The 24,379-nt window shown below is 50.6% G+C and overlaps 1 protein-coding gene across 13 annotated transcripts in view; it reads left to right on the top strand.

Moving 5' to 3' along the window:
* The window catches only part of CACNA1D (calcium voltage-gated channel subunit alpha1 D), a 347,512-nt gene that overhangs the window by 298,926 nt on the left and 24,207 nt on the right, over positions 1-24,379 (top strand). For 9 of the 13 annotated variants that reach the window (XM_040247204.1, XM_040247206.1, XM_040247197.1 and 6 more), the window contains 10 exons: positions 999-1,082; positions 9,045-9,173; positions 11,432-11,497; positions 13,477-13,568; positions 14,457-14,616; positions 15,190-15,317; positions 15,452-15,548; positions 18,807-18,909; positions 19,225-19,326; positions 24,004-24,134. In XM_040247204.1, the coding sequence (XP_040103138.1) occupies positions 999-1,082; positions 9,045-9,173; positions 11,432-11,497; positions 13,477-13,568; positions 14,457-14,616; positions 15,190-15,317; positions 15,452-15,548; positions 18,807-18,909; positions 19,225-19,326; positions 24,004-24,134 (1,092 nt within the window). Of the gene's footprint in view, positions 1-998; positions 1,083-1,521; positions 1,606-9,044; positions 9,174-11,431; positions 11,498-13,476; positions 13,569-14,456; positions 14,617-15,189; positions 15,318-15,451; positions 15,549-18,806; positions 18,910-19,224; positions 19,327-24,003; positions 24,135-24,379 lie in introns of all 13 variants that reach the window. The other 4 variants (XM_040247200.1, XM_040247198.1, XM_040247201.1 and 1 more) reach the window with 2 other exon arrangements.

A 24,379-nucleotide genomic window follows, 5' to 3' on the forward strand; every position in this document is an offset into this window, starting at 1 on the left:
CAGTCCTCGTTCTCAGAGGGCTTATCCCAGGGTTGACCTTCAGGCACAGACCCCAGATTTAGTGATCACAGCTTCAGAGAACAAGAGAGATTCTGACTCCCCAGGATGGGAGCTGCAGGTGAGCAGGACCTGCAAAGAAGCCATCAGGGCTTTGGCATTTGAGCTGAGCCTGAAGGAGGAAGTGGCTGTGGGCAGGTAGCATAGGGTTGGGGGTCGCAGAGGCCTCCGGGGGTTTGCAGGATGGAGAGGAGCCCTCTCAGCCTGGAGGATGCAGAGGGAGGGAAGACAGAAATGGAGAGAAAGAGGAGCCTCTTGGGGGGTTGACGCTGCTCTAGAGGACAATGGGAGCCTCAACCATCATGGCCCTAGCTCAGTGCTCCTCCCCCGTGAGACCTTGCCTGCACTGACCCCCCGCCCGCACCTCTGTACCTGGACCATGTGCCTCGCCGGCCTGTCTCCCTGTAAACCTTCATGTCCTTTGACAGAGAGCTCTGTGAGGACTTCCTTTCAGCACATGCCCTCTGCAGGACTTGGACTGGTGAGGAGGGGCAGGGATACTGGTTTGTTTTGAGGGCACACAGTGAGAACATGAAATGCCGGTCATAGTGCTCAAGTGGGGGAAAAGGAAGTGGGGTGGTTGGGGACCCCACGCAAGGAGTAGGAGGGCCTTCTCCCTCAGCTTGGGGTTTTGACTCTGGGTGCCAGGGCAGGGTCGCCACGTGCCTCCCTCTTGTTTGTCCTGCAGGTATGTGGCTTGGTCCAGCGCTGCCCAGGACCAAGATCTGCATTGTGTGTGCGTGCATGCGTGCGTGTGTTTGCGAGTGCGTATGGACAGGTGCCCCGCCCCACATCCCTGTCCACCGGTGGACGGTGTGGTCACTTCCCTTTGGCTCCTGGTTTCCGTGGGTGCTACGGGGCCTGGGTATGTCTCCATGTGATCGGCATGGCATCTCCTTCCTACATGCTCATGAACGTCTGCCCCCGCCTGCTCTGTCCAGGGGTACTTTAGTGACGCCTGGAACACCTTTGACTCCCTCATCGTAATCGGCAGCATTGTAGACGTGGCCCTCAGCGAAGCCGACGTGAGTATGTGCCCGCCCAGGGCACCTCCCGTCCTGTCTCTGTCTGCACACCCACCCCACCCTGCACTGCATCACCTGGACAAGTCACAGAGCCCGATCGCACTTGATCCAAAACCAGGAGTTTGCTAGGGAGCGCGTGGAAAAGAGGCCTTTTAGTATAGAACTTGATCTGCAGGCCTTTTGAGACACACATCGTCTTTGGCGGGACTGACAGTGGTGCAGTAGGCAGGGCAAGACAGGGACTTGTGACTGTTTTTATTTGCTGTGTCAGAAGTGATATCCAAAATGACGTACCTAGTATATTTTTATTTTAGGGTGATTTTTTAAGTAGCCAAGTGGCTCCGTGCTAGAATGTTCCCCTTTTATAACACTGTCCTTTTCTTCTTTTTTTCCTGTTGTGCTTCCTCCCTTCTGTGGCTTCTGGCTGCTTGCCTAACAGCACTATTTCACTGATGCATGGAACACTTTTGATGCCTTAATTGTTGTTGGTAGCGTCGTTGATATTGCTATAACTGAAGTGAATGTAAGTAGCCAACTTTGTGTCCTATAAACCTAATTGTTTTCGTTAAGTCTAATGTGGACGAGACCAGAAACCCTCCCCCACGCACCTCTACACACGTTTAGAAATTCACGCACACATTTGTTCCAAGGGCTTCCTTGGTAGTTCAGGTGGTACAGAATCCGCCTGCAATGCAGGAAACCCCAGTTCGATCCCTGGATTGGGAAGATCCCCTGGAGAAGGGAACGGCTACCCACTCCAGTATTCTGGCCTGGAAAATTCCATGGACTGTATAGTGTATGGGGTCGTAAACAGTCAAGACACAACTGAGCGACTTTCACTTTTGTTCCAAAAGACTATTTTCCCTCCCGCTCCCATCCCCTTCCCCTGAATGACAGTGGGGAAGTAAGCACAAAACTGCCATTTTGGAATGAAAACATGATTAGTAAAGGCCTTAAGATGTTATGGGCGGGGAGTTAATTGTGTGGGTATGTGAGCATTGCCACCCGGTAGCTGTCTGACCTTGGCAAGGCCCCCAGCTGCTTCATGCCTCAGTTTTTCCAGCTAGAAAACAGAGTTGATAATGTGAGCCCTGGTGCCCACCGTGGTTCTGTGGAGGCACAGGAGAGAAACCCCACAGCCGTGCCCTAGATATCCTCACCTATACCCTGTCCTACTGGTGACACTGGAGAACGTCCCCGTCCTAGCTCCCCAAGTAGTGATGCAAATCGAAGGCAGCCCCAGGCCGGGCACGAGGGCCCTCAACTATATCAGGAGAGGGTGTCAGCGCTCCTGTGTCGCACCCAGTTGAGTTCTGTGTTGGGGAGCAGTGTGGTAGATGGAGTGAGACCCTTTAGGAAACATCTGGAGAACCCTCCTCAAAACTCAGAGGCTCCAAAAAAAGGGCAGCACCACCTCCCACTGGCCCCTCTGGGATCTGTCCCATGCCTCGATCAGGAGGGCCTGTTGCAGGCAGAACCAGCCCTGCCCACCTGGTCTATCCCCAGTGCATCGGCAGGCCTCTGTGGGTGTCAAGCGTGCGTGCCAGGTTGCGTGGAGCCCTTTGCAGGGATGGGTGGAGCATGGGGTGGGTTGCTGTGTCCTGTGCGGGGCTTCCTGCTCCACGGTGCCAGCCTGACCCTCTGCCCCCGATGCCTGGCTGGGAATGGGTTGCCACGCTTTGCCTGGCTGACATCTGTGGGATCAATCGTATGGTCCATCCTGGTGCCCAGACAGCCTGTATCAAATAAGGAGAAGGAGATCTCTGTATGCCACTTCTTTGGGGGCCAGGCTGATAGTAGAGTATAGCACAGTGGACCACTGGGTCTGGGCCTCAGTTCCCTCATGGACCCACCAGGGGGAATGATGTCTGCCTTCCCTGCTTCGTAGGTACGTTGCAATGATAAAAAGATAGGAGTATTTATGAATGTACTTGCTAAAAAAACCCCAAAGTGTTAGGGAGATACAGCATCATTACTTTAAATGTAGGTTTTCCTTGTAATTATAAGGGAAATGAACTGTAAGACACTACCATGTCCTTGAGGATGTGAGTTAAGCCTTGTGACACTCAACTTCATGCCATGACCAGGTACTGAAATGGTATTTTGTTAGACTTAGGTACATAGATCCGCCAACCTCCATAAGCTTAGATGTCTATAAATTCCACTTTATATGAAATACTCCCCGAGTCAGGTATAAAATTGCCATTCCTCATGTGTAAATTGTGCTTGATTATAAAATAATCTGATGCTGGGAGAACAGCAGAACCCTCCCTGTGTGGCCCTGGGCTCTCTTCTCAGTTTATGACCAGACATCTGCCTGCCTAATCATCTCACCACATACAGCACTTACAGCCTCCATCAAAGAAAACTTACGTGAACATTCTGGAACCAGACCCTTAAGTCAGAGATGGTCTCTAATGCAAATGAAAATATCATAAATGATACTTTGAGCAGACCTCCTTGGAGCGCTGTCGTGCAGGTGGTGGAGTTCATGCTTTGTTTCTGTGCGCCAGGATGTGGCCAAGGTCTGTGCACCAGGTGGGCAGCCCGACTGTGTAATGCCTGACCCCTGCTCTGGTGCACCCGCAGAAGCACAGCAGCTTCCTGGCTGCCTCACCGCGTGCTGGGGCTGAGCCCACTGCACCTTCCCTCTGGTTCAGCCCTGCTCAGCAGTGTCTCAGACATGTCCTCCTTCACCTTGCATTGGTCAGGAAAGCCCCAGGTCTATAAAAGCCCACAGACCATTTTGTAGTTAGCCTTTGACTCGGGGGTGTCTGTGCAGTACAGGCTTTCATTGACATTCCATCAGGCTTTCAAAAATCACACCGGTTAATATCCTTGTACTGTTTTTCAGTAACTGTGACCTTTCCCCTAGTCAGATGGAGCCTGAGAGCAAACCTCCCTGAGCCGGGAGCAGTGCCAGTTCAACGCCCTGGGCCAGTAGGAGACCTTAGGGGGCCTCAGCATTCTGTGCTGGGCCTCCATGTAGAAGGGATGCTCACGGCCACCTTCTCATTTACTCAGTCCTTCATCACATCTTCACTGGGCATCTGTGACCCGCAGGCCACAGCACAGAGACAAGGGAGACTAGGTGTCCTTAACCTCTGCTGACATAACTCTCCCAGTGAAACCAGTGGCTCCTCCAGCCCGCCCTCGCCACGCCAATTTCCGCGGGGAATAAGTCATCATTTTTTGCAATGTTTAATTTGCTGTGCTGTCTCTCCCAACCTCTGTTGATCTTTTCTGTTGCCTAATTGATTTTCATGTTGGTTTTGTTTTTAGAAAATTGTAGCGGCAAGTATATATAAACATATATACGGTGAAGTCGTTAAAGCAAAAGCACTCAAAAGACTGTATTCTTGTCTTTGGCTTCCCCACCTTTGGTTTTCGCTGAATTTCACGGGAGTGCTGTGGGTCACGGTCATCTAAACTGTTTGCTGTGCCCTATTTTGTGTCTCCAGCCTGGCACCTGAGCTGGGGCCATCTTGGTCAGTCACACTTGGCTCTGTGACAGACCAGCGTAGTCACAGGAATGAGTTGATCTGACCTGGAAATGAGAAATCGAGCCTGCATTTGTGTTCTTTGTGAAAACAGTTTGGATGGCCCTTTCCGTTGTCCTGCTTGCATGCTCACCGAACCCTCTTCATCCTGCTCCCTCCTCCCCAACACCCACCCAGCCACAGTCGTGGTTTGAGAGCTCTCATGGACTTGTCTTCATCACAGTTGGTCATCACATCATCAAGCTGCTAAAATGTCAGATGAGGACTGGCGAGCTCGTTTTTGCTCCTTCTTTGATGCCTGTTTGTTCTTGAGTGGAGAAACGGCCCAGCTTCGTATTCTCCGTAACCCAGAGAATGGCTGTCGCTGACATCTAGACTTGGCCTTTATCATTGCTGCTGGGGAGGCAACACATGTGTTTAGAAGCCATGTCTGCATTGTTGGTACTCAAGAGCAACAGTAGGGAGCTCACTCCCAGGCACCTCAGAACTGTTGCTGACTTGTCGTGGACCCAAGGTGGACTAGGTGGCCCACAGCTATCCTCAGTCTCTTGTTCTGACTCCACAGTCAGGTTGGTCAGCCCTGCATGCTGTATGCTCACCCTTTTCCAGGAACCAGGTAGCTGGTTTCTGGAGACAGACTTAGCAGTCCCCAATACAGAAGCCTTCCATGCCAGAGGTGTTACCTGTCAGGTCAGAAGTCAGAGGCTCCGCATAGGAATTCCCCAGGATGCTTCAGGGTAACTGGTTTGCTGGGATGCTGGCTTGCTTCCTGTCTGGATTGGGAAACAACATCCTTTCAGCTTTTTTAGGAAAAGATGAGACTTAATGCATAAACGCAGGCTTCCCTAGTGGCTCAGCTGGTGAAGAATCTGCCTGCAATGTGGGAGACCTGGGTTCAATCCCTGGCTTGGGAAGATGCCCTGGAGAGGGAGACGGCTACCCACTCCAGTATGCTGGCCTGGAGAGTTCCATGGACTGTATAGTCTTATGGGGTCACAAAGACTGAGCCACTTTCACTGTCACTTGGTTTGCTTTGTGTCTGGATTGGCAAATGGCATCCTTTCAGGTTTTTTTTTTTTTTGGGGGGGAAAAGATGAGACTTAATGCATAAATGCAGACTGCTCCCTGTGCACTTGGGGAACTCAGGGCTCATTTGACTCCTGTAGCTGCAGAGAGGTTGGCCTGGAGCCTACATCTCAAGAGCTGCTTAGGAGCCCTGTGGGAAGGGGCTTTCCAAACCCTGGTGTATAGTTTGGCTTCCTAAGGCTGAGGGTCCATCCTCCTGAATGAAGACTGGCATCCCAGGAAGGAGCTACCAAGGCCATCTAGCCCAGGGCCCAGGGTGGCACTGGAAACCCCCCTATTGAAGACTGACCGTTTAGCCCTCAGTGCTGACTGTAGAAGCTTCCTGGGGAGTGAGACCTTCCCTAGTGTCCTGGCCTCTAGGGGTGTCCTGTGGCTGATCCCAGGAGTCTGGCAGAGCAGTGTCGTGCTTATGGTCCATTTATACCCATCACCAGCTCCCTGGGTTTGTGAGCCTTCTCCATCCCTCGAAAGGAAGATGGGGATGGCCCTACTCAGTTTGCATCCATTTGAGTACTGAAGCCACAGCAACCCCAGAAGAACCTATTGCTTAGCTGTAACAGCTTGTGTGGGCTTTTCTGGTGGCCCCACTCTGTGTGGCTGCTCCAGATCTAAAGGGAATGAGCTGTTGTGAGTGACAGGCTGAGTTGGAACCACCTGGGAGCTTTTAAAAATACCCAAAGCTTGGGCATACTTCAGGTCCTTTAAATAAGAATCTTTGAAGTGGGACCCAGGCATCAGAGTGGTAAAGATCCCCAGACAGTTCCTATGGGTAGCCCAGGATGAGAGCTGGCCTGCCCTTTTCATCAGGCTGGCATTTGTAGTTTAGGAAAGCCATCCTCAGGGTCCCTCAGTTTGTAAGATATTTTGGCAACTTGCACTTTCCCCCGAGTGCTACTAGTGACGTCCTCCCTGCCCAGCATAGCACGTGGGGGCTGGGGAGGGGTGTCCCAGGCTGTGCTGGGGATGCATGCAACCTGGTGTGCCGTTTGCCCTGTGCTTCCATTCTTGCATGTCATGATGCCTTGTCCCTCCACAAATGCTATCTCTTCCTCTTTTTTGTTTTTTTTTCTGAACAAAGACTACCCATGGTTTCATGTTCGTAGCCCAAGATCTGACATACTTCAGAGACAGCAGTTGAAAAAGAGACGTACGCTTCAAAAATCCGTTTGGCAGCTAACTTTCCCATGTCACCAGCGGGGTGTACAAGCTCTGTCATTCTTGGAGCAGGCTAGGGGAGGGGTCAGCCAGGTCCCTCCTGGAGAGGCTTGAGCCAGGTCATGGCCAAAAAGAGTGTGGTCCCCAACCACCAGCCTTTTCTTCTCTTGCAGGTCTAACACGACTTTAAAAAGTATGCCACAGAGTGTTGTCTTGTGCACACTCTGGTCTCCTTGAGCACACACACACATGCACATACCACCTCACAGGCCAGCTGTGTGGGTGAGCCTGGAGCCCCCTGCACATACCCTGAGGGAGATGGTGTGGGAAAGCAGGAGAACTTTGGTAAACGAAGTCCTTCATTTGTTAAAGTCATGAGTTAAAAAGCATCATCTGTCCCTTTAAGGAGATACAGTCTTTTTTGAGGTGAGATAATAGAAGGAATGTAAAAAGAGCATCCCAGCTGAAGCAGGGACCTCTTCCTAATCCCACCAGAACCTGTTAGTCCTGGCTTCATAATCTCTCTGTTGAATTTCAGTTGTAAGGTGTTGTGCCCAGATACCGTATATTTTATGAATTTTACAGTTTTAGTTTTGGTCTTCGGAGGCAGCTGTAAGCAAGAGTGAGCCTTCAGAATGGAGTTTTTCCTCTTCTGGTATCTCCAGGGAGGAGAACCCAGCTGATTGTTGTGTGCATCCAGCTGTGCATGCGCATCCCTTACCTGTACAGACACGCCATGCAGAGAGGCTCCCTAGAGCCCTGGAGAGTGCCCGGCAGTTCATGGCCCCCCAACCAGAAGAGCCCCCTTCCTGTGCTGGCTGCCTGGTAGCCCGGCCGCTTCAGCAGAGGTGACCCCACTGGAGGGAAGGCTGGTACTTCCCAACCCTTGTTCAGCCATCGTTGCTGAATTTGAAGATGCCTCCTGATATTTGTGAGTTAGCTTAGAACCTCTTTGCATTCTCATAATCACTTACTGAACCTCTGATAAGTGCCAGACACTGTGCTGGGCAGTGACTGGAATGAGGTGAGGTCCCTGCCCCCGGGGGCTCCCGGCCTGAGTGGGGAGACAGGTGAGCACAGGGCAGCAGGGGCTGGGATTCTGCACCCTAGGGACCGGAGCCCACCCAGACCTCAGGTGAGGCAGTGCTGAAGAAGCCCAGGGCACGCTGGTGCTAGGCTGCTTCTTCCCAGGAGTTGTCTAGAGCCGAGCCTTCCAGTGGGGCCGTGACAGCTTCAGGGGGGAAACCAGCCCCTCTCCTGTGTGCTCCGACTCAGCCCCACCCAGTTCTGTGGGCCTTGGAGCAGAGTGGAGTCTGGGAGGTTTGAGGACCACAGGCAGCTTCCGTTCAGTTTTCCCTGTTTGGTAGAGTCATCCTGTTCGCCAGGGTTAGGAGTGGTTTCCCTCAGAGCAATTCATTCCTCAGACCCACAACCCCGACTAAGAAAATAGAATCCCACCCTGCATTTCTGTGTGTGGGGCCCCTGAGGTCTTGCAGTGCTATCTTCTACTGGATGTCTGTCAGCCTTGGAACATCACGTCCTGGGGTGTGGATTGGCAAGGGGTGTGTCCGAGCTTGCGTCAGTGGCTGCCCGCCCTCAAGTCCAGCCCCAGGCAGTGCCGTGGCATTTCCTCAGGGAGGGAGCACAGGGGTTCTCCTGAGACACAAACTACAGAATGTTTGAAAGCGGGGAGGGGCCGTTCTCCTGAACCCCAGCTTCCTTCCCAGTTCATTAATGCATTTTCAATCTTTGATTTCTTAAAGCCAACTGAAAGTGAAAGTGTCCCTGTCCCAACCGCTACACCTGGGGTAAGATCAGTGACTAGTCCCCAGGGGGCTGGCTCTTTCCCTTGAGTTTATTTGGCCATGTCGAGTCCTCCACTAGTTGTTCTGTATTACCCATGATTGTCCTTCCAGAGCAGTGTCTGCAGTGGTTTGCATCCATCATCAGTGTCCAGTACTCTTGACCAGCCCAGCGTCCTCCTCTTAACACTCTAGACCACGTGGACATGCATGTGCTGTGTGGACGCAGTTTTCCAAAGCCCTGTGTTGTTAGCATGTAACTTCTCCTTTCATATCATGCTTTGTAAGGTGTGAAGGCCCTAGGAACACATCTTTAATTCTTACCTCTACCACCTCTGTGTGCATCTGTTGCTGTTTTTCTGAAAGTGTTGCATGTTCTACTTTCCATTGGGTTTGACCTCTCCATGATAACCCTTCAGAACTCTGAAGAGAGCAATAGAATCTCCATCACCTTTTTCCGTCTTTTCCGAGTGATGCGATTGGTGAAGCTTCTCAGCAGGGGGGAAGGCATCCGGACGCTGCTGTGGACTTTTATTAAGTCCTTCCAGGTAAGAGCCATGCCAGGGGCATCTTTGTCTTTGAAGATCATGTGTAAGTCGGCGGTTGTCCCCTATCGGTGGAGGATCCACCCTCCCTTCTGCAGGACCACTGTAACCATCAAGGTCCATGGAGGACATAAAACGCGGACGAGACCTGCCCAGCGTTGCTTGGGAAAATCACTTAGGATGACTTGCTTAAAGAAGCAGAAGAAAGAGCAGTAAGGACCCGCAGCTGAGAGCTCTGCGGCATTTGCAAGACAGACAGAGATACAGGGCTCTACGCCCCTCAGTCCTCCCCAGGACGCCCGGGGTGAATGGTGATGTCTGAGAGACGGAGGGTCCCAGCCGATCCCGGGAAGCGTCGTAAGGCTGCCACAGTCCAGTCCGGTGGCCGATCTGTTGATGGATACAAAGTCAGAGACCAACTGGCCTGGGCCAGCACACCATCCCCCATAAAGGGTTACCCTGTGCCTGGCAGGGTTGCACAGTGGAGGGCATCTAGGTATAAGCCAGGTCCCCTTCATCAGCTGTACTCTCCAGGCTGTTCCAAACAGACCCCAGCTTCTCCTGTACCTTCTGGCACCCCACACCAGATATTCCAGTCTTTGGGACTTACTCCACTGGGAGGGGCCCAGATTCTTATCCAGAGGTACACCACTTGGGGAGCTTGTAGATGCACACAAACAATGGAAAATAAGTCATGGATCTTCATTTCTTTATCTTTTGACAGTTTTTAATTCAAAAGCTATAAATGCTCACATTAACAAATGGAGTTATCCAAAGATACACAGAGAACAACCCACCCCCACGTCTCAAGGAACTGTTGTTAATATCCTAGGAGACATTTTTCCACAGTGGGCAGATTTTTAACAGGTAAAGAGAAGGTGTGCATCTGAGGAAGGAGGTCAGTCCAGAGATTTGAAGGAAATTCACGAGTCCTGTTGGGGAAAATGAGGTTGTGGATGGAGCCGGGCTGCGGCTCTGAGAGAGGCAGGGCCAGTGGGGGTTCCAGGCAGGTGAGCTTAGGTCCTGGAAAGGGATTAAAGCCTAGGCTGCTGTTATTAATGCAGAGCACCAATGTTTGTGACTGAGCTGCTATACAGATAGAATGATTCATGCAGTAATGTCATTCGTCCTTTTTAAAAAGGTTTTGGTCACTATAGATAAATCCATGTCACCAAGTAGCGGACCATAAAAGTTGAGAAGCTGTGCCAACAAAATTCTTCAACACTTATATAGGGAGAAAATGCATGTTGGTATGGCAAGGACAGCCTGAAACTAACCCTGTGGGGCTGTTAACCAGCCCAGCTGTCATGATGGTGCAGCTGCTCTGGGCCAAGCTGGCAGTCACAGACCCAGACCTGGCACAAGTCGGGAGGTTTTTAGCCAGTGGCTTTCTGATGACCTTTCTCAGATAGGAGAACAAGTGGAGGCTTTATGCATGTGAGCTTGGCCTTAACAATCTGGGCACTCCCTGGAGGCATGCTAAGCACATGGACATATTCTGTCACCTGAGATGAGGGAGAAAAGCATTTGAGGAGCCTTGGCTTAAAAGACCAAGGGTTTGTCTGACCTCACACCCATGCTTTTATTTGATGTTCCTAAGGAGGGGAACAGGCTTAGCCACCACAGGGCTAGCTCCTTTTCTTCCCTGTCCCAGCCCCCAGCTCTGCACTTCTTTCAAAAAGGGTACATTTTAAGAAAACTGTCTTGCTTTCTACAGCCACAGCCAAAGAGTAATTCTTCCCCTCTGACCCAGTAATTCCACTCCTAACACTTCTCTCTAAGGAAGTACTTCAGCAGACCCAAGGTGATTTTGCATAAAGATGTTCCTTTGCAAAATAGCTGCTTGCTCCTGCTGCAAACACACCCACAAAAAAAGGAAGCAAGCAGTTTGGAATCATTTTATCAATTACAGTAGTTTCACAAAGGAATCCAGCAGTAAATTTAAGCATTATTGTGAGAGGTAACACCATTTAAGAGTAGGACACACTGTTGATGACCGGGGCCAGCACATTATGCCTGCAGCTTCGTAACCCGAGGTGTATGGGCTGCTGTCCTCAGGGCTGAAGCTGTGCTGCTGTGCTGCTGTGCTGGGGTTTATTTACAAAGCTCTTCCTCACTACTGATGTCCTTTCAGTATAGTATGGAAAAGAATAGAGGGTGTTCCCTAAGTGGGCCTTCAGTTTCTCCCCTCCCCGCCCCCGAGCCATCGGCGCCGCAGGGACAGGAGGCTCACACTGACCCAAGTGCCTCCTGTCTTCCAGGCGCTCCCGTATGTCGCCCTTCTCATCGCCATGCTGTTCTTCATCTACGCGGTCATCGGCATGCAGGTATGCTCCAGCACCTCTCCCCTGGATCCCTTTGCTGCATTGCCCCAGCATGCTGCACTTGGGACAGGTGGACTGGAAAGGCAGGTCATGGTTTTTTAGTCAGGCTTGGCTGCTGAAGAGCAATGAAGTTGAGAAAGACTTGGCCCTGCAGGAGAGGGCTTGTACCAGCAAGAGCCCCAGGCTTAGAAGGGTGTGAGAAGGTTAGAACATGTCAGGGGAAGCTGGGTTTAGGGCTCTCCCCACCCCCGACCTGCGTCTGAGGAGAGCCAACTGATGGAGAAAACCCACAGGTGAGTGTAGCCACGGCAAGTGAAGCACTGAAAGAAGCCGTAATTGTCCTGTTCTCTGTACCACTGTTGCTAAGAGGACACTGAGCCATACTAAAGTCTGTTTATCATCTGAAAGCATTTCAGATGCTGAGGCTGAAGTGAACCATTCTCTTGCCTCAGAAGCGCCCCTCTAAAAAGAAGCATGCAAGCAAGCCCTTCTGTGACCTGGAGGCTGCTCTCCAGCCCCTCGTGAGGTGTGAAGAGGGGACAGGAGCTCACTAACAACTGAGCCCTAACATGAAGTGGCTGGGTTGGGGGCAGAGCCTCTGTGGGGAGAGGGAGGTGGAGGAGTCTGTGGTCCTGGACACCCCCACCCCGGGGTCTCTCTACCCTGCTCTCCACTGATTCAGGTCAGGGAGTGCTGTGATGAGGAGGAGAAGTATTCCAGTGGCAGAGACGTGGTGGTCCCTACTTTTGTATTCTTAAAGCAGAGAAGCATGTGCAAGTCACCAGGACTCACCAGGGTTTTTACTTGTTTATTTTTAATTGAAGGATAATTACTTTACAATCTTGGTTTGATTTCTGCCATACATCAAAATGAATAAGTCATAGCTGTACACATGTCCCCTCCTTCTTGAACCTTCCTCCCACATCCCACCCTTTCCCACTGCTCTAGGTTATTACAGAGCCCCGGTTTGAGTTCCCTGAGTCATACAGCAAATTCCTGTTGGCTATTTATTTTACGTATGGTAGCGTATATGCTTCCACGCTACTCTCTGCCTTCATCCCACCCTCTCCTTCCTCCACCACCGCCCTGCCCCCTGCCTTTGTCCGTAAGTCTCTTCTCTGGGTCTGCGTCTTCTTTGTTGCCCTGCAAATAGGTTCATCAGTACCATCTTTCTAGATTCCACATCACCAGGAGTTTTGAATGAAGAGTCAGTGTGCTTGAGCCCTTGTATTTCAGCGGCTTTTGGTGCTCTGGGCCCCGAAAGGTCTTTTATGCCATAACGTCCTTGTGTAAAACTTAAGTGTTACAGAGAATTGCAAACCACATCACACATACCACCCTATGTTCACTGAAGAATCTTTGCTGGGCATCAGACTCTTCCTAAATGTCAGTCTGCTTCTATAATCTCTGTGAGTGAAGCACTCAGTAACGCCTCCTGGCCCTTAGAGCAAAGCCCACCAGCGCCCCATGCTTGTTCACAGCCTGTCTTTGGTCTGTCTGTCACACTCACTTTGGCTTCATTTCCTGGAGTACCCAGGCCATGTCGCTTCTGCTCCTTTGCAGGCCTTGCACCCTCTGCCTGGAGCACCCTTTGCCCTCCTTGTCGCCTGACTGGCTTCTCCTTAGCCTTCAGTCCAATCCTTAACCTCACTTCTGGAAGCCTTCCCTGGCACCAGCCCCCAGCCTCAGGGATCCCCTGAGCCTGTTCTGTGCTTCCCGTGGGGCTGGACCAGCCGAACTCCCATTGGGAGGGCTTGCCTGTCTGGTTATTTCTGCAACCCTTCCCCAGGGTAGGAACTTGCTGAGCTGAGGATGTGCCCAGTGGTTAGAACAGAGCCCAGCACATCTCAGTGGGATGAATCAAGTGCCAAGCATTTTGGGTATTGACTGAACTTGAGTTCTAAATTCACATGTGGAGGGCTTTTTTTTTTCCTCTCCATATGATAAATTTTTTTCTTTTTCCCCTAACAATCTCTCTCTAGATGTTTGGGAAAGTGGCCATGAGAGATAACAACCAGATCAACAGGAACAACAATTTCCAGACCTTTCCCCAGGCAGTGCTGCTGCTCTTCAGGTGACCGAGTCCAGTCCCGAGCAGGTGTCTCTGGCTTTGGGCTCCAGAGCAAAAGAGGACCCGGGTTCTTAAAGTAGTTGGGTCCTGGTGGTTTATTGTATTTGTTTTGTATTCTTACATGGACATGGTAGTATTTTAGTCACAGAGGAATTTTGCTGGCTTTTGGTCATTCACATTGTGATTGGCTTAAGGTTCTCCATTTGGGAGTGAATGAGTAGGTCTGCTGAGCCACTGGGAGGTATGGAGTATATGCTCACATATTGGCGCATGCACTCAAACAACCAGGAAAATGAAAATTTAGCAGGAACATGGAAGCCTTTTGCAGAGTCTTTGGGGAGCATCGTGAGATGCACAATTTCAAGCCATATGGGATCGTTTTTAACTCTTTTTAATAACTTTATAAACAGAGTGCCTTGAAGTATGAGAACTTTCTAGAAACCATACAAGTAATTCCTACTGACTCTAGTGACTGGAGAGCAAGTTCTTTTTAAGTTAGTTTCCAGTTCTTTTCTTTCAACAGATTTGAATGGGGAATCTAATCAAGCTATCAGGTGTTAGGTCGCTAAAAATAATAATCATTTAAAAATTATAGTGTAAGTGTTTAAAAGAGAGAAGACAAAACAGACATCCCTTTATACGAAAAAAAATGATATGCTTGTATCTAGTGGTTGATGCCTATCAAAGGGAGTTGCAACAGGTCCTCCACTTACTAATACAAGTTGCATTTGAAAATAAATAGGATTTTCAGTTTAAGAATTTTGACTGAATCAAGCTGCCTTCCTCCCAAATTACTTAGGTTTTGATCTAATTGAAAAATGTTTTTCTTAAAATTTCTTGAGGGTCTAAGCCTTATATGCCTTCTTTCTTTCTTTGCCTGATCCAAAAAAGGTGTGCGACAGGGGAAGCCTGGCAGGAAATCATGCTAGCCTGCCTCCCGGGGAAGCAATGCGACCCCGACTCAGATTACAACCCCGGGGAGGAGTACACATGTGGGAGCAACTTTGCCATCGTTTATTTCATCAGTTTTTATATGCTCTGCGCATTTCTGGTGAGTGATCGGAATTGCCTCACACACCCCTGCACTCCTCTAATAGACAGATATACATGTAGCAGATTCAGACCAATGATATTGCCCCATCAAATAGCTGTGGAGTATCTTATGCTGACAAGCACTCTAGACTCCACTGGGCAGTTGAGCTTTCTGCCAAGTGAGGCCTGTGTTAATATAAGCACCTTTGTTGTAGTAGGGGTTTTGGTGCTCACTAACAGGCTTCACCACTCCAGCTTCTTGGGGCTGCTGGTTCTTTTATAAAAATCTCAAAGCCACTACACATAGCAGTAACTTAAGACAGTGAGTTATTTGGTGCAAATTATAAAACTCCAGTGTGTTTCAAAAGATCAGACAATACCTACCCCCACCACCCCGGGGACTATACCCAAACCATTTGTGAAACCTGGAAGCCTGCTTTTTCTTAGTCATTCTTTAGAATGAAAGTTTTTCAGCCTCTCTGGGAGAAATGGGTCCAAATGTCTTATGACCCTTATAATCAGGAAGCACTCACTAGGATTGAACCCAGCTAACCTCACTGCACCTGAAACTCCTCTCGATTGGCTTTTACAGATCATCAACCTCTTCGTGGCTGTCATCATGGACAATTTTGATTATCTCACCCGGGACTGGTCTATTCTGGGGCCTCACCATTTAGACGAATTCAAACGGATCTGGTCTGAATATGACCCCGAGGCAAAGTAAGTGGGAAAGAGTTCCGTCTGGCTTGTGTGAGCTGTTTCTGGGTGTTGGCTGCGCTCCCTGGGGAGGGAGGGAGGGCCTGCAAGCCCGGATGGGTGTGCTGCCCTGCCCTCATGGTGCACTTCGCCTCCAGGGGAAGGATCAAGCACCTGGACGTGGTCACTCTGCTCCGCCGCATCCAGCCTCCCCTGGGCTTCGGGAAGCTGTGTCCACACCGGGTAGCCTGCAAGGTGAGCATCTTGCTGGCGCGTCAGCACTGACTAACTTATGTTCTACGGAGCCTGCCGTCAGGCGCTGGGGGGTGCTGGGATGAGTGTTTTGTGGTTGCCATCCTTGAGGAGCTCTTGAACGTATAACTCTCAAGTCACCCTTTCAGCCAGCGGTAAGGTTAGGAAGGGAATTGTGTAATTTGTCACTGGTTGGGAGAAGGGAATGGTGACACTTGCATCAGGTTTGTCAGAGCGGAAAGAGCATCACAGAAGGGGAGCCTAGAGAGCCCAGACGGGGAGGCAGGAGAACAGGGAGCGGCTGGTGTGGCTGGAACACGAGAGAAGGTGGCAGAGGCCTGAGGCCCCAGCTGAGCGTAGCTGCACGGAGCCTTCTGTGTCATGCTGAGTCTCATGGAAGGAGCGTGAGTAGACATCCATTCTAGAAGGTTGCCTCTAGGCAACAGAAAGGTGAAATGGGGACAGGAGAACACCCAGGAGAGCTGTTGCATTATCTCACTGCGACATATGACAAGAGCCGGAGGGAGGGCAGTGGAGTGGGCATGGAGAGGAGGCGTTGGCTTAGGGGTCTGTTTAGGGAGGAGGACGGAGAGGACTTGGTGGCCTGAACGTCTCCGAGCTGGTGTGATGGTGCACGTGGTGACCCTCGGCTACCAGAGCTCCCTTCCCAGTGGGCATGCATCGAGCGGTGGCCTCTCAGGGGTGGATTCCTTTCTCTTGCTAAAGCCATACTCTGTCAGATGGGACTTGAACCCATCTGCACCTCAGATTGAGACTTGAACCTACAATCCCTGCCTTAGGAGGGGACTCGAACACACTGTCTCTTAGTTTAAACCACTCACCTGGGCTTATTGAAACTCAGGTTTTTTTGTCTCGATGTGGAAAGAATTCAGTATGAGGCAGAGTGGCTGGCAAAGAGTGAGTTTATTAGCATAGGATGCTTGTGAGAAATACGGGGGGCAGGCAAGGGAGCATAGCCCCAAGAGCAGAGAGGTTTAGGTTTTTATAATCAAAGGAAAAGTAGAGGAGAGAATACCCTCTTCTTCCTCATTTTTAGGAGATACCAAGGCTGATACCCTTAGTTCCTCTTTTAACCTTTTATGGTGTAACCAGGACCATCATGGTGGTGTTTAAATCATATGTTTATTAACAAAACAGAGGTAATATATACTAAAACAAGGTAATTGATCTCAGGTTTTGGTATAATATCCTCTTTCACCTAGTTTCTTTCCCCTTTCACCTATATTCCTGTCATGGCTACATGCTGATGTGCTACTCTTCAGCTCCCTGAGTTGGTGTAATAAGTCTCAGATCCCATATGTACTGTCTGGTACTTTACAAGTGTACATTGTTGCTTGGTTACTGGATTCTCTTGTTGAGTGACCGAAGGCTTGCAGCAGTCTCCCAAGCTCACTTAGAATTCCCTTCTGTCTTCAGTGCCCTAGTGGGACTTTTAAGCTAAGAATTTAATTATCCTGCTCCATCCCTATCACCACCTCACCCCATTCCTGACGTTTTCCCATCAGACCATGCTCATCTCTGTGAGCTCTCCTCAAGATCTGGTTTCTTTCGGTAGAGTTCATGTCAGACCACCTGGAGTCAGCTGTAGAAACAGAAACGAACCCCCCACGTTTTAGAGGAGAAATGTGGGGGTTTGTCTGTTGAAACTCTGCCATGTAGAAATCCAGCCAGATTGTGCAACACCTGGTCCCCTCTTCCCACAGATCTGATGGGATTCAGGGTCAGGGGTTCACTTTACCCTCACAGGGGTGCTAGGCTAGTTCTAGACAGAACTGCAGTAAAGAGTGGAGTCTACAGTGTATTTCAGGCTTTCAGAGAAATCTGAGCCAAACTCATTGGGCCCTGCCCTGGAAGTCCAGAAAGCTTCATTGGCAAGTCCTTGGGCTCCTTGCCTGAGTCTTTGCTTCTCCTCATCCTGGACTTTGGATGTCGGCACAGAGAATAAGCCGTGGATGTTGACTTTTTCCCATAGATTTCACAGTACCAGGCTCTTTTCTGCTTTCCAAGAACAAGATGAGTTCTAGCTCGTGGCTATTGTTTTATGTTTGCGTTTGCAGACCCTTTTATGTAAAGGATCTAAGGAAGGACCCGTGTAAGTAAAAGTGGACTACTTTGTGCTCTAAGGACAAAGCAGTTTGCTAATTCAGAAATTTACCAGGAGATGCAAGTAAATGTGCAGGCTGTCCAAGTAAATGCATGCGTTGGAGAAGGAAATGGCAACCCACTCTAGTATTCTTGCCTGGAGAATCCCAGGGATGGAGGAGCCTGGAGGGCTGCCATCTGTGGGGTCGCACAGAGTCGGACACGACTGAACCGACTTAGCAGCAGCATCAGTCCAAGTAAATGTGCAGGCTGTACTAGGACTAGGAATTCAGGTAGGGTGAATCCTGTGTACACAAGGTTGTAGTCCATTCATAGGGAGGAGGAAAAGGTTTTAACATCTTTCTTTTGGGACACCTTGTCAGCCAAAAGTAAGAAATGTGAAGCTATTAGTAATTCTAAGTACCGCTTTTTTAGCACTTACACCTGCCAGGCACTTACCTGAAGTGTCTATGCCCTTAGTGCCTATGCTGTCCTTTAACCCTTGCACAGCACTTGGCTCTGGGCGTGTTATCTGCATCAGCTGGGGCCAGAGAGGGTGTTTTCTCTCATCCTAGTCCTCTCAGGCTCTCAGTGCTAGTGTTACAGGGGTAAAGAGAGAGAAGACAGGAGTAGGACATTGGGGATCCAGCTCTGCAAGGCCAAACCCTCAGGGGAACCACATGGACTTGTACAAAACACTCCACAGTGGTGTCTCCACGGAAGGGTCCTTGAAGGACACTCCCCAAGTTAGGAAAAGTAATGGACTTCATTGGTTGAGGACCTTTGTCTGAGACTCTGTGCCTGGCTCATCATACCTGGTATATCGTTTTACCCCCAAACAGCCTTAAAGCTGTGCCCAGAATGGAGGTTTGACCCCAAGACACAGGGGAGCCAGCTGATGAGAAGGGGAGAGGAATGCATAAACAGTAGGGGACTAAACAGTCTTAAAAAAAAAAAAGCGTTATCTTCTGAGTGCCAGCATTTGTGCTTCGTCATCTCAGAGCCCCTCAAATGGCAGGTACCCCTCAATGGCTATTAACTTGAATCAAGGAGCCATTAGAAAGGAGATGGAGAGAATAAACAGAAAATAAATGGAATGGACTGCAGCTGTCATCGGTTGTTTGCGTTCTATCAAGGGACTTTTCTTTCTGTTTACAGAGACTAGTTGCTATGAACATGCCGCTCAACAGTGATGGGACGGTCATGTTTAATGCAACTCTGTTTGCTCTGGTTCGAACGGCTCTTAAAATCAAGACTGAAGGTGAGCCCTCCCTGGAAGCAGGACAGGTGGGAGGAGAGGACGGGGAGGCCATATCCCACCTTGATTCTCACGTGGACCTCTTCTTGTCAGAAGGGCCCCCCTCAGGGGGGCGGGGTGGTACATGTAATCAGGATGTCTGTGCTGGGCCCGCTGGCCAGGCCAGCCTCCTCCACCTTTCTCTCCTCCCTTCATGCATCACTTTGTCCCAGAAAGCTGAGAGGTGACTCGTGCCACTGGCAGCTCTGGTGAGAACAGAGAGGTGTTGCAGGGGAAAAGAAACAAGGCTCATTTGCCTCTCTTGCATTTTGAATCCAGGCAACCTGGAACAAGCTAATGAAGAACTCCGAGCTGTGATCAAGAAAATTTGGAAGAAAACCAGCATGAAACTACTTGACCAAGTTGTCCCTCCAGCTGGTGGTCAGTGCAATTTATTTCTTAAGTAGCTTTTGGCCAACATGTTGGTTTCAGTGCTAGTCTCCAGGAATCCCAGCGTGTTTGCAGAAGGCTTGAGGTACCAGCCAGAACATTGAGGCCAGCAGCTAAAGAAGGCCCTTATGGCCATCAGTGTAATGATTTGGGATAATGTGAAGACCATTCCAGACAAAGGAGAGGCTTCAGTGAGAAGGAAACTGAGACCCAGATGGCTGAAGCAGGGATTCTCTTGTGGGTGGAGGAAGTCATGTTAGGAGAGCAAGCTTGCGGCCTCAAAACCAAAAGCCTGTGTTTTTTTGCGGGGAGGGGGTTGCCCAAAATGAAGTACTTAAAACTAGTTTCCATATATCCTTCAACATACTGTTGAAAACTTCTCACAAAAAAAAAAAAGCTTTTGAAAAATGGTATTTTTGAAATGTTCTTACTAAGACGAGATCTATTACCCAAATGTCCCTTTAATTAGAATTTAGAGTAGAGATGGAACTAACAAGCATGCTTATTTCTTTTTGTTGTTTATCATAAAATAACTGACTAAACTTTTCTCAGACTTATATATATATAACACACACACATATATATATATAATCCAGATACTGTTTTTCCATTTTTGTTGAAGTATACATTGACTTAAAAGTGGAGGTGGTTGTGTTTTGACTTTCATTTTCGAGTTTTAAAGGTGCAGGATCCGTCTGCTCAGTGCCAACACACCCGGCCTCTACCCGCCTCAGCCCCGGGTGTGTTAGAAATGTTTGGTGTGTTTTGTAACAAACTGGATTGCATCACTCCCAATGGGGCTGGCTCAGGTCTGAAAGCTGAGTCTGGAACCCCAGGCCAGTACAGTGGCCTCTCCTTTTGAGAAAGTGACAACCTCTGGATCCTGGGGGATAGTGAAGCTTGCAGGCCAGCTCTGTTCCCCACGTGAAGCCAGAAGCACTGTGAGCTCTTGTTGCTGGAGGGAGCCCCCCCAGAGCTGGCAGGGCCAACAGCTCAGAGCTGGGAAAGAGGACCCATCAAGAAATGATAAAGAGAAAGCATGCAAAACAAAACACCAGAACCAAACGAAAACTCCCACCCAGAGAGAGGTGCCTGGCTCCCCACAGGAGAACTGATCCTGCACGTTTAAAACAGCTCTTTGGTTTCCGCTCTTTTCTTTTTAGCTGCACACCCAGGTGTTCGCATGGCTGAGACGAATTGCTTTTCTTAAATCGTTGTAACAATGTGCTTGAGCTTTTTCTGCAGCCTCCATTCCTTTCGAGTCTCAGTCTTTCAGAATATTCTGAAGCAATTCTGTTTTAGGGTGGTGGCATGGAATCAGAGTTATCTCTTGCCAACTGTATTCCCCTACATATTTCTCACGATACAGATGCATGCTTCAGAATAGTGGGCCGTACCTGTCTCGGGGGAGCCTTCCTCGCAGGCCGCCCCTCCTCTCGCCACCCTCCCTACAGCCCAGTCTGTCACATCAGTGCCGTCCTGGCAAGGCTCACATTCACATTTCTGTGAAACTTCATTTGTTTCTGTTTCACCAAGAAAAAAAAAAGGGGGTCTGGAATTTGCGTCCCTTCCTTTGATCAGCTTGTAGCCCTACTAGGCTTTTCATGAAGGCTACATAGTCTTCCTCTTTCCTGGCCCAATAGTGGGCCCTGCTTTCCTCTCTGCATTTCTTAACGTGGATTGGGGGTTAGGGTGACAAGGTTAATCTCTTCCAAAATGGCAGTCAGAGCCCTGGAAACCCTGGGAAGGAAACAGCACCTTAGTAGGGGTGGGATGCTCAAGAGGTTTTATGGCCCAGGTGGTGCACGTGCTGAGCATAGAGCTTATGCAGGCTGATCTCGAATAAGGGCTCTTGTCACTGAATTTCCAAAGGTGGAGACTTCAGGCTTTAGGGCACAGGCTCTGGTTGAGTTGCTGCGCAGGGTTGTAGCATCTGCATTCACCCTTTGCCTCTTTGTCTTTCCTGTCTTACCTTCCAGCAGATGAGCCTTTCCCACCCGGTGGAGCACTTAGAAAAGGGGGATATATTTACGACCCTCTGGGCCAGCGCATGGGTAGCTCCCATGGCGGAGGGCCTCGGTGTCCACCCTCGGTAATCTGGCCAGAGGGCAGCAGGCTGAGCCAGGCCAGCCCTGCACCTGGGACTGGTCTTTGTGGGGCACTCAGGGAACCCTTACAGCCCTGATGAGAAAGCAGAGTCGGTGCCCGTCTGAAAAGGCCTTGCCAGCACAGGGGTGATGGGAGGCGCCCCCAGCCCATCATGAGCTTGCTGGGGTGATGCTCAGGAATGAGCCTGGGAGCCAGGCCAGAATGCTGGGCTCCGGCGCTGCCTCTGGCTGTGGGGACAGCCTGTCCGCTCTCTCCACGCTGAGGTGTCTCGTTTCCCATCTGGACCTTGCTCGTGTTCTCAGCTCCGCTGTGGCCTCCTGCCGAGTCATGGCTCTTCCCCTGTCCTCCCAGGGGCTCCTCTCTGTCTTCGGACCTTCGCTCCTGGACCTGAATCTTTGGCTCCTTTCCCCTGTGACCCCATCGTGCTCTGAAGTCCCAAGCCCAGCCAGCCTCCCTACTCTCCTCTTCCTTCCTTCTCTGTCCTGCTGTAGCTGTGACTTTTGCTGTTCTTAAGACTCTTCCTGAGCCCGGTCTCAGTAGCTCAGCATCTCAGTGCAGAAGGTCAGGTGGCCCTTGGAGGCCCTGCCTGCAGAGCCCTAGGTGGGCACCTCCACCCTGGAGGTGCCCCTTGGGCAGAAACACAATCCACCCTCTTCATTGAGTACAGTGACCCCGCCCCCACTGCCCCACCCAGGTTCTGGGCCAGGGAGAGCCAGGACTCTCCCATAGGAGCCCCCTTGGGCCCTCTAGGCTAGCACCATCCAGGCTGAAGGGGGAGAGCAGTTAGGCCTGCTTTTGCTGGAAGCACCCCAGTAAGGGATGAGATGGGCTTCCTGTGAGTATGGCTGGTGTTTTTGTGGGAGCCCACAGGGGCGACTGGGGACCCTGACTGGCAGAGGCTGGCTGACCCTGGGATTGTCGGGTCGCGGTTGGTCCACCTCCTGCATGTGGCCTGGTGGAGAGGTGGACTTTGCTGGGGAGAGGCCACCCCACAGGACCAGGTGGCCCTTGTGGTGGAGCTGGGCCATCCCTCAGGGAGGCAGTGGGGTGGAGAATGAGAACCCAGGTCTGGGGGGCCCACCTCCCAGCTCACCTGGCCTGGAGCAAGTCATGAAACCTCTGTCCGCTCGCCTCTCACCTCCCTGCCTCTGCACAGGGCATTGTTAGACCATTGTTAGACCAGCCCCAGACTGATGAGGGCCCTGGGTTTCATTGCTGCCCAAAGGCCGACCACCCCCAGGCATCCTCTCACACAGTGACACTGAGCAGCTTCTGACAAGGAAGTTGGGGCGGGCAGCCCAGAGTGGCCCAGCAGTGCCCAGTCACGGACATCCGTCCCCACACGGACAGGAAATGCACCCCCCGGGTGCACCCCACCTGAGGGTTCCAGTGTCCTGCACCCTGTTGTGGTTCTTGTCCTTTCTCAGTAGGTGCCCCTGCTGGAGAGCTGTTAGATAACAGTGATTCTGATGGCAGTGGCCCACTGCCACCTGTCCCCTGGCACTTAGACCACCCAGAGCACTGTATAGGCCTCTTGTCCTGGAATTCTCACAGCTTCTCCTGAGAGGCTTAGGCTCACCTGCGGGTGAGAACACATGCCCAGAGAGGCCAGGTCCTCTACCCTAGATGGCACGTGAGTCACAAGGGCAGCCTGGCCACAAGTCGAGCAACGCTAAAGCCTGAGGGTGGCAGCCATTCTCCTCCAGCCTCTGCAAGCCATGGTCACTGGCCACCAGCCTCGTGGGCACCCTGGGCAGGTGTGGGGGTGAGCACCTTGGGAGAGCAGCCCTCGTGGAGACCCCAGGCACACTGGCACTGCCAGGGTGGTTTCCTGAGAGACAGCAAGAGCCACTATTCTGCCTCATGCATCACCTTTAATCAGGCTCAACGGAGTCCCAGCTCCCCGGCCACGCACGGTGGGGCTGTTTCTGAACAAAGCAGAGATAAGGCAGCCAGCTCTGAGGTGAGCTGGAGCTGTCACTCGCAGTATCAAAAACAAGCAGTTGTGAATTACAAGCCGAGCCACGACATGTGGAGGCTATCAGCAGAGAATTAAGGGGCACTTGGAAATCTGGGTCTGCAGTCACTCTTCGGAATTGGCCTCTCCTTCCAAGCCTGTCTGTCACCTTTCTGAGTTCTCTATCTTCCTCTCCAGGCATTGGGGTTTGGATGGTTAATTGTCCTTGATGTTCACGGTAATTACACATGCAAATCCCTATGCACAGGGTGAAACTATGACCCATGAAGCCTTTTTTTTGTTCTATAATTTTTCTTTTGAGTCAATAACGGAGATGGCACTTCATGGTGTTACTAATACGCTGCTCTATGAAACTCATGACAAGTCCATTATTTTCTGCAATTTTGAGTATCAGTTTATGTAACTGACTCTAATTTTGAGGCTTAACTGCTTTGCACAATCTTGCTTTTCGCTAGATTTAGTTTCCCGTGTCCTAAGCTGAGAGCTCAGTGCCCCCGCCCCCTCCCTGCCCAAAGCAAGTGTTGAGGCTCTTGGTGCAAATGTGCTGATTCGGGAGAGCTCTGTCTGGTCTCTCCGTTTAGATGATGAGGTAACCGTGGGGAAGTTCTATGCCACTTTCCTGATACAGGACTACTTTAGGAAATTCAAGAAACGGAAAGAACAAGGACTGGTGGGAAGATACCCCGCGAAGAACAGCACAATTGCCCTACAGGTGAATTGTTGTTTTTGTCTTTTTCTCTTTTTCACTAACAATTTTACAAGCTTTATTGAAACACTAGAGAGCTGACTATTCATGGTTGAGCAGTTACCACCAGGATTTTGTTTAAACTGAGATACTGCACACTCCCCCAAAGGTGGACTAGCCATTTCTGGGCCACCAGGTAAGTGCCTCCCCTTCCCAGTACCCTCTGTGCCCCTGCATCCATGCCCACCGCAGCCTGGCCCGCATGGTGGGAC

This window comes from Oryx dammah, unplaced genomic scaffold (genome assembly GCF_014754425.2).
Source record: "Oryx dammah isolate SB20612 unplaced genomic scaffold, SCBI_Odam_1.1 HiC_scaffold_9, whole genome shotgun sequence".
NCBI classification, from domain to species: Eukaryota; Metazoa; Chordata; class Mammalia; order Artiodactyla; family Bovidae; genus Oryx; species Oryx dammah.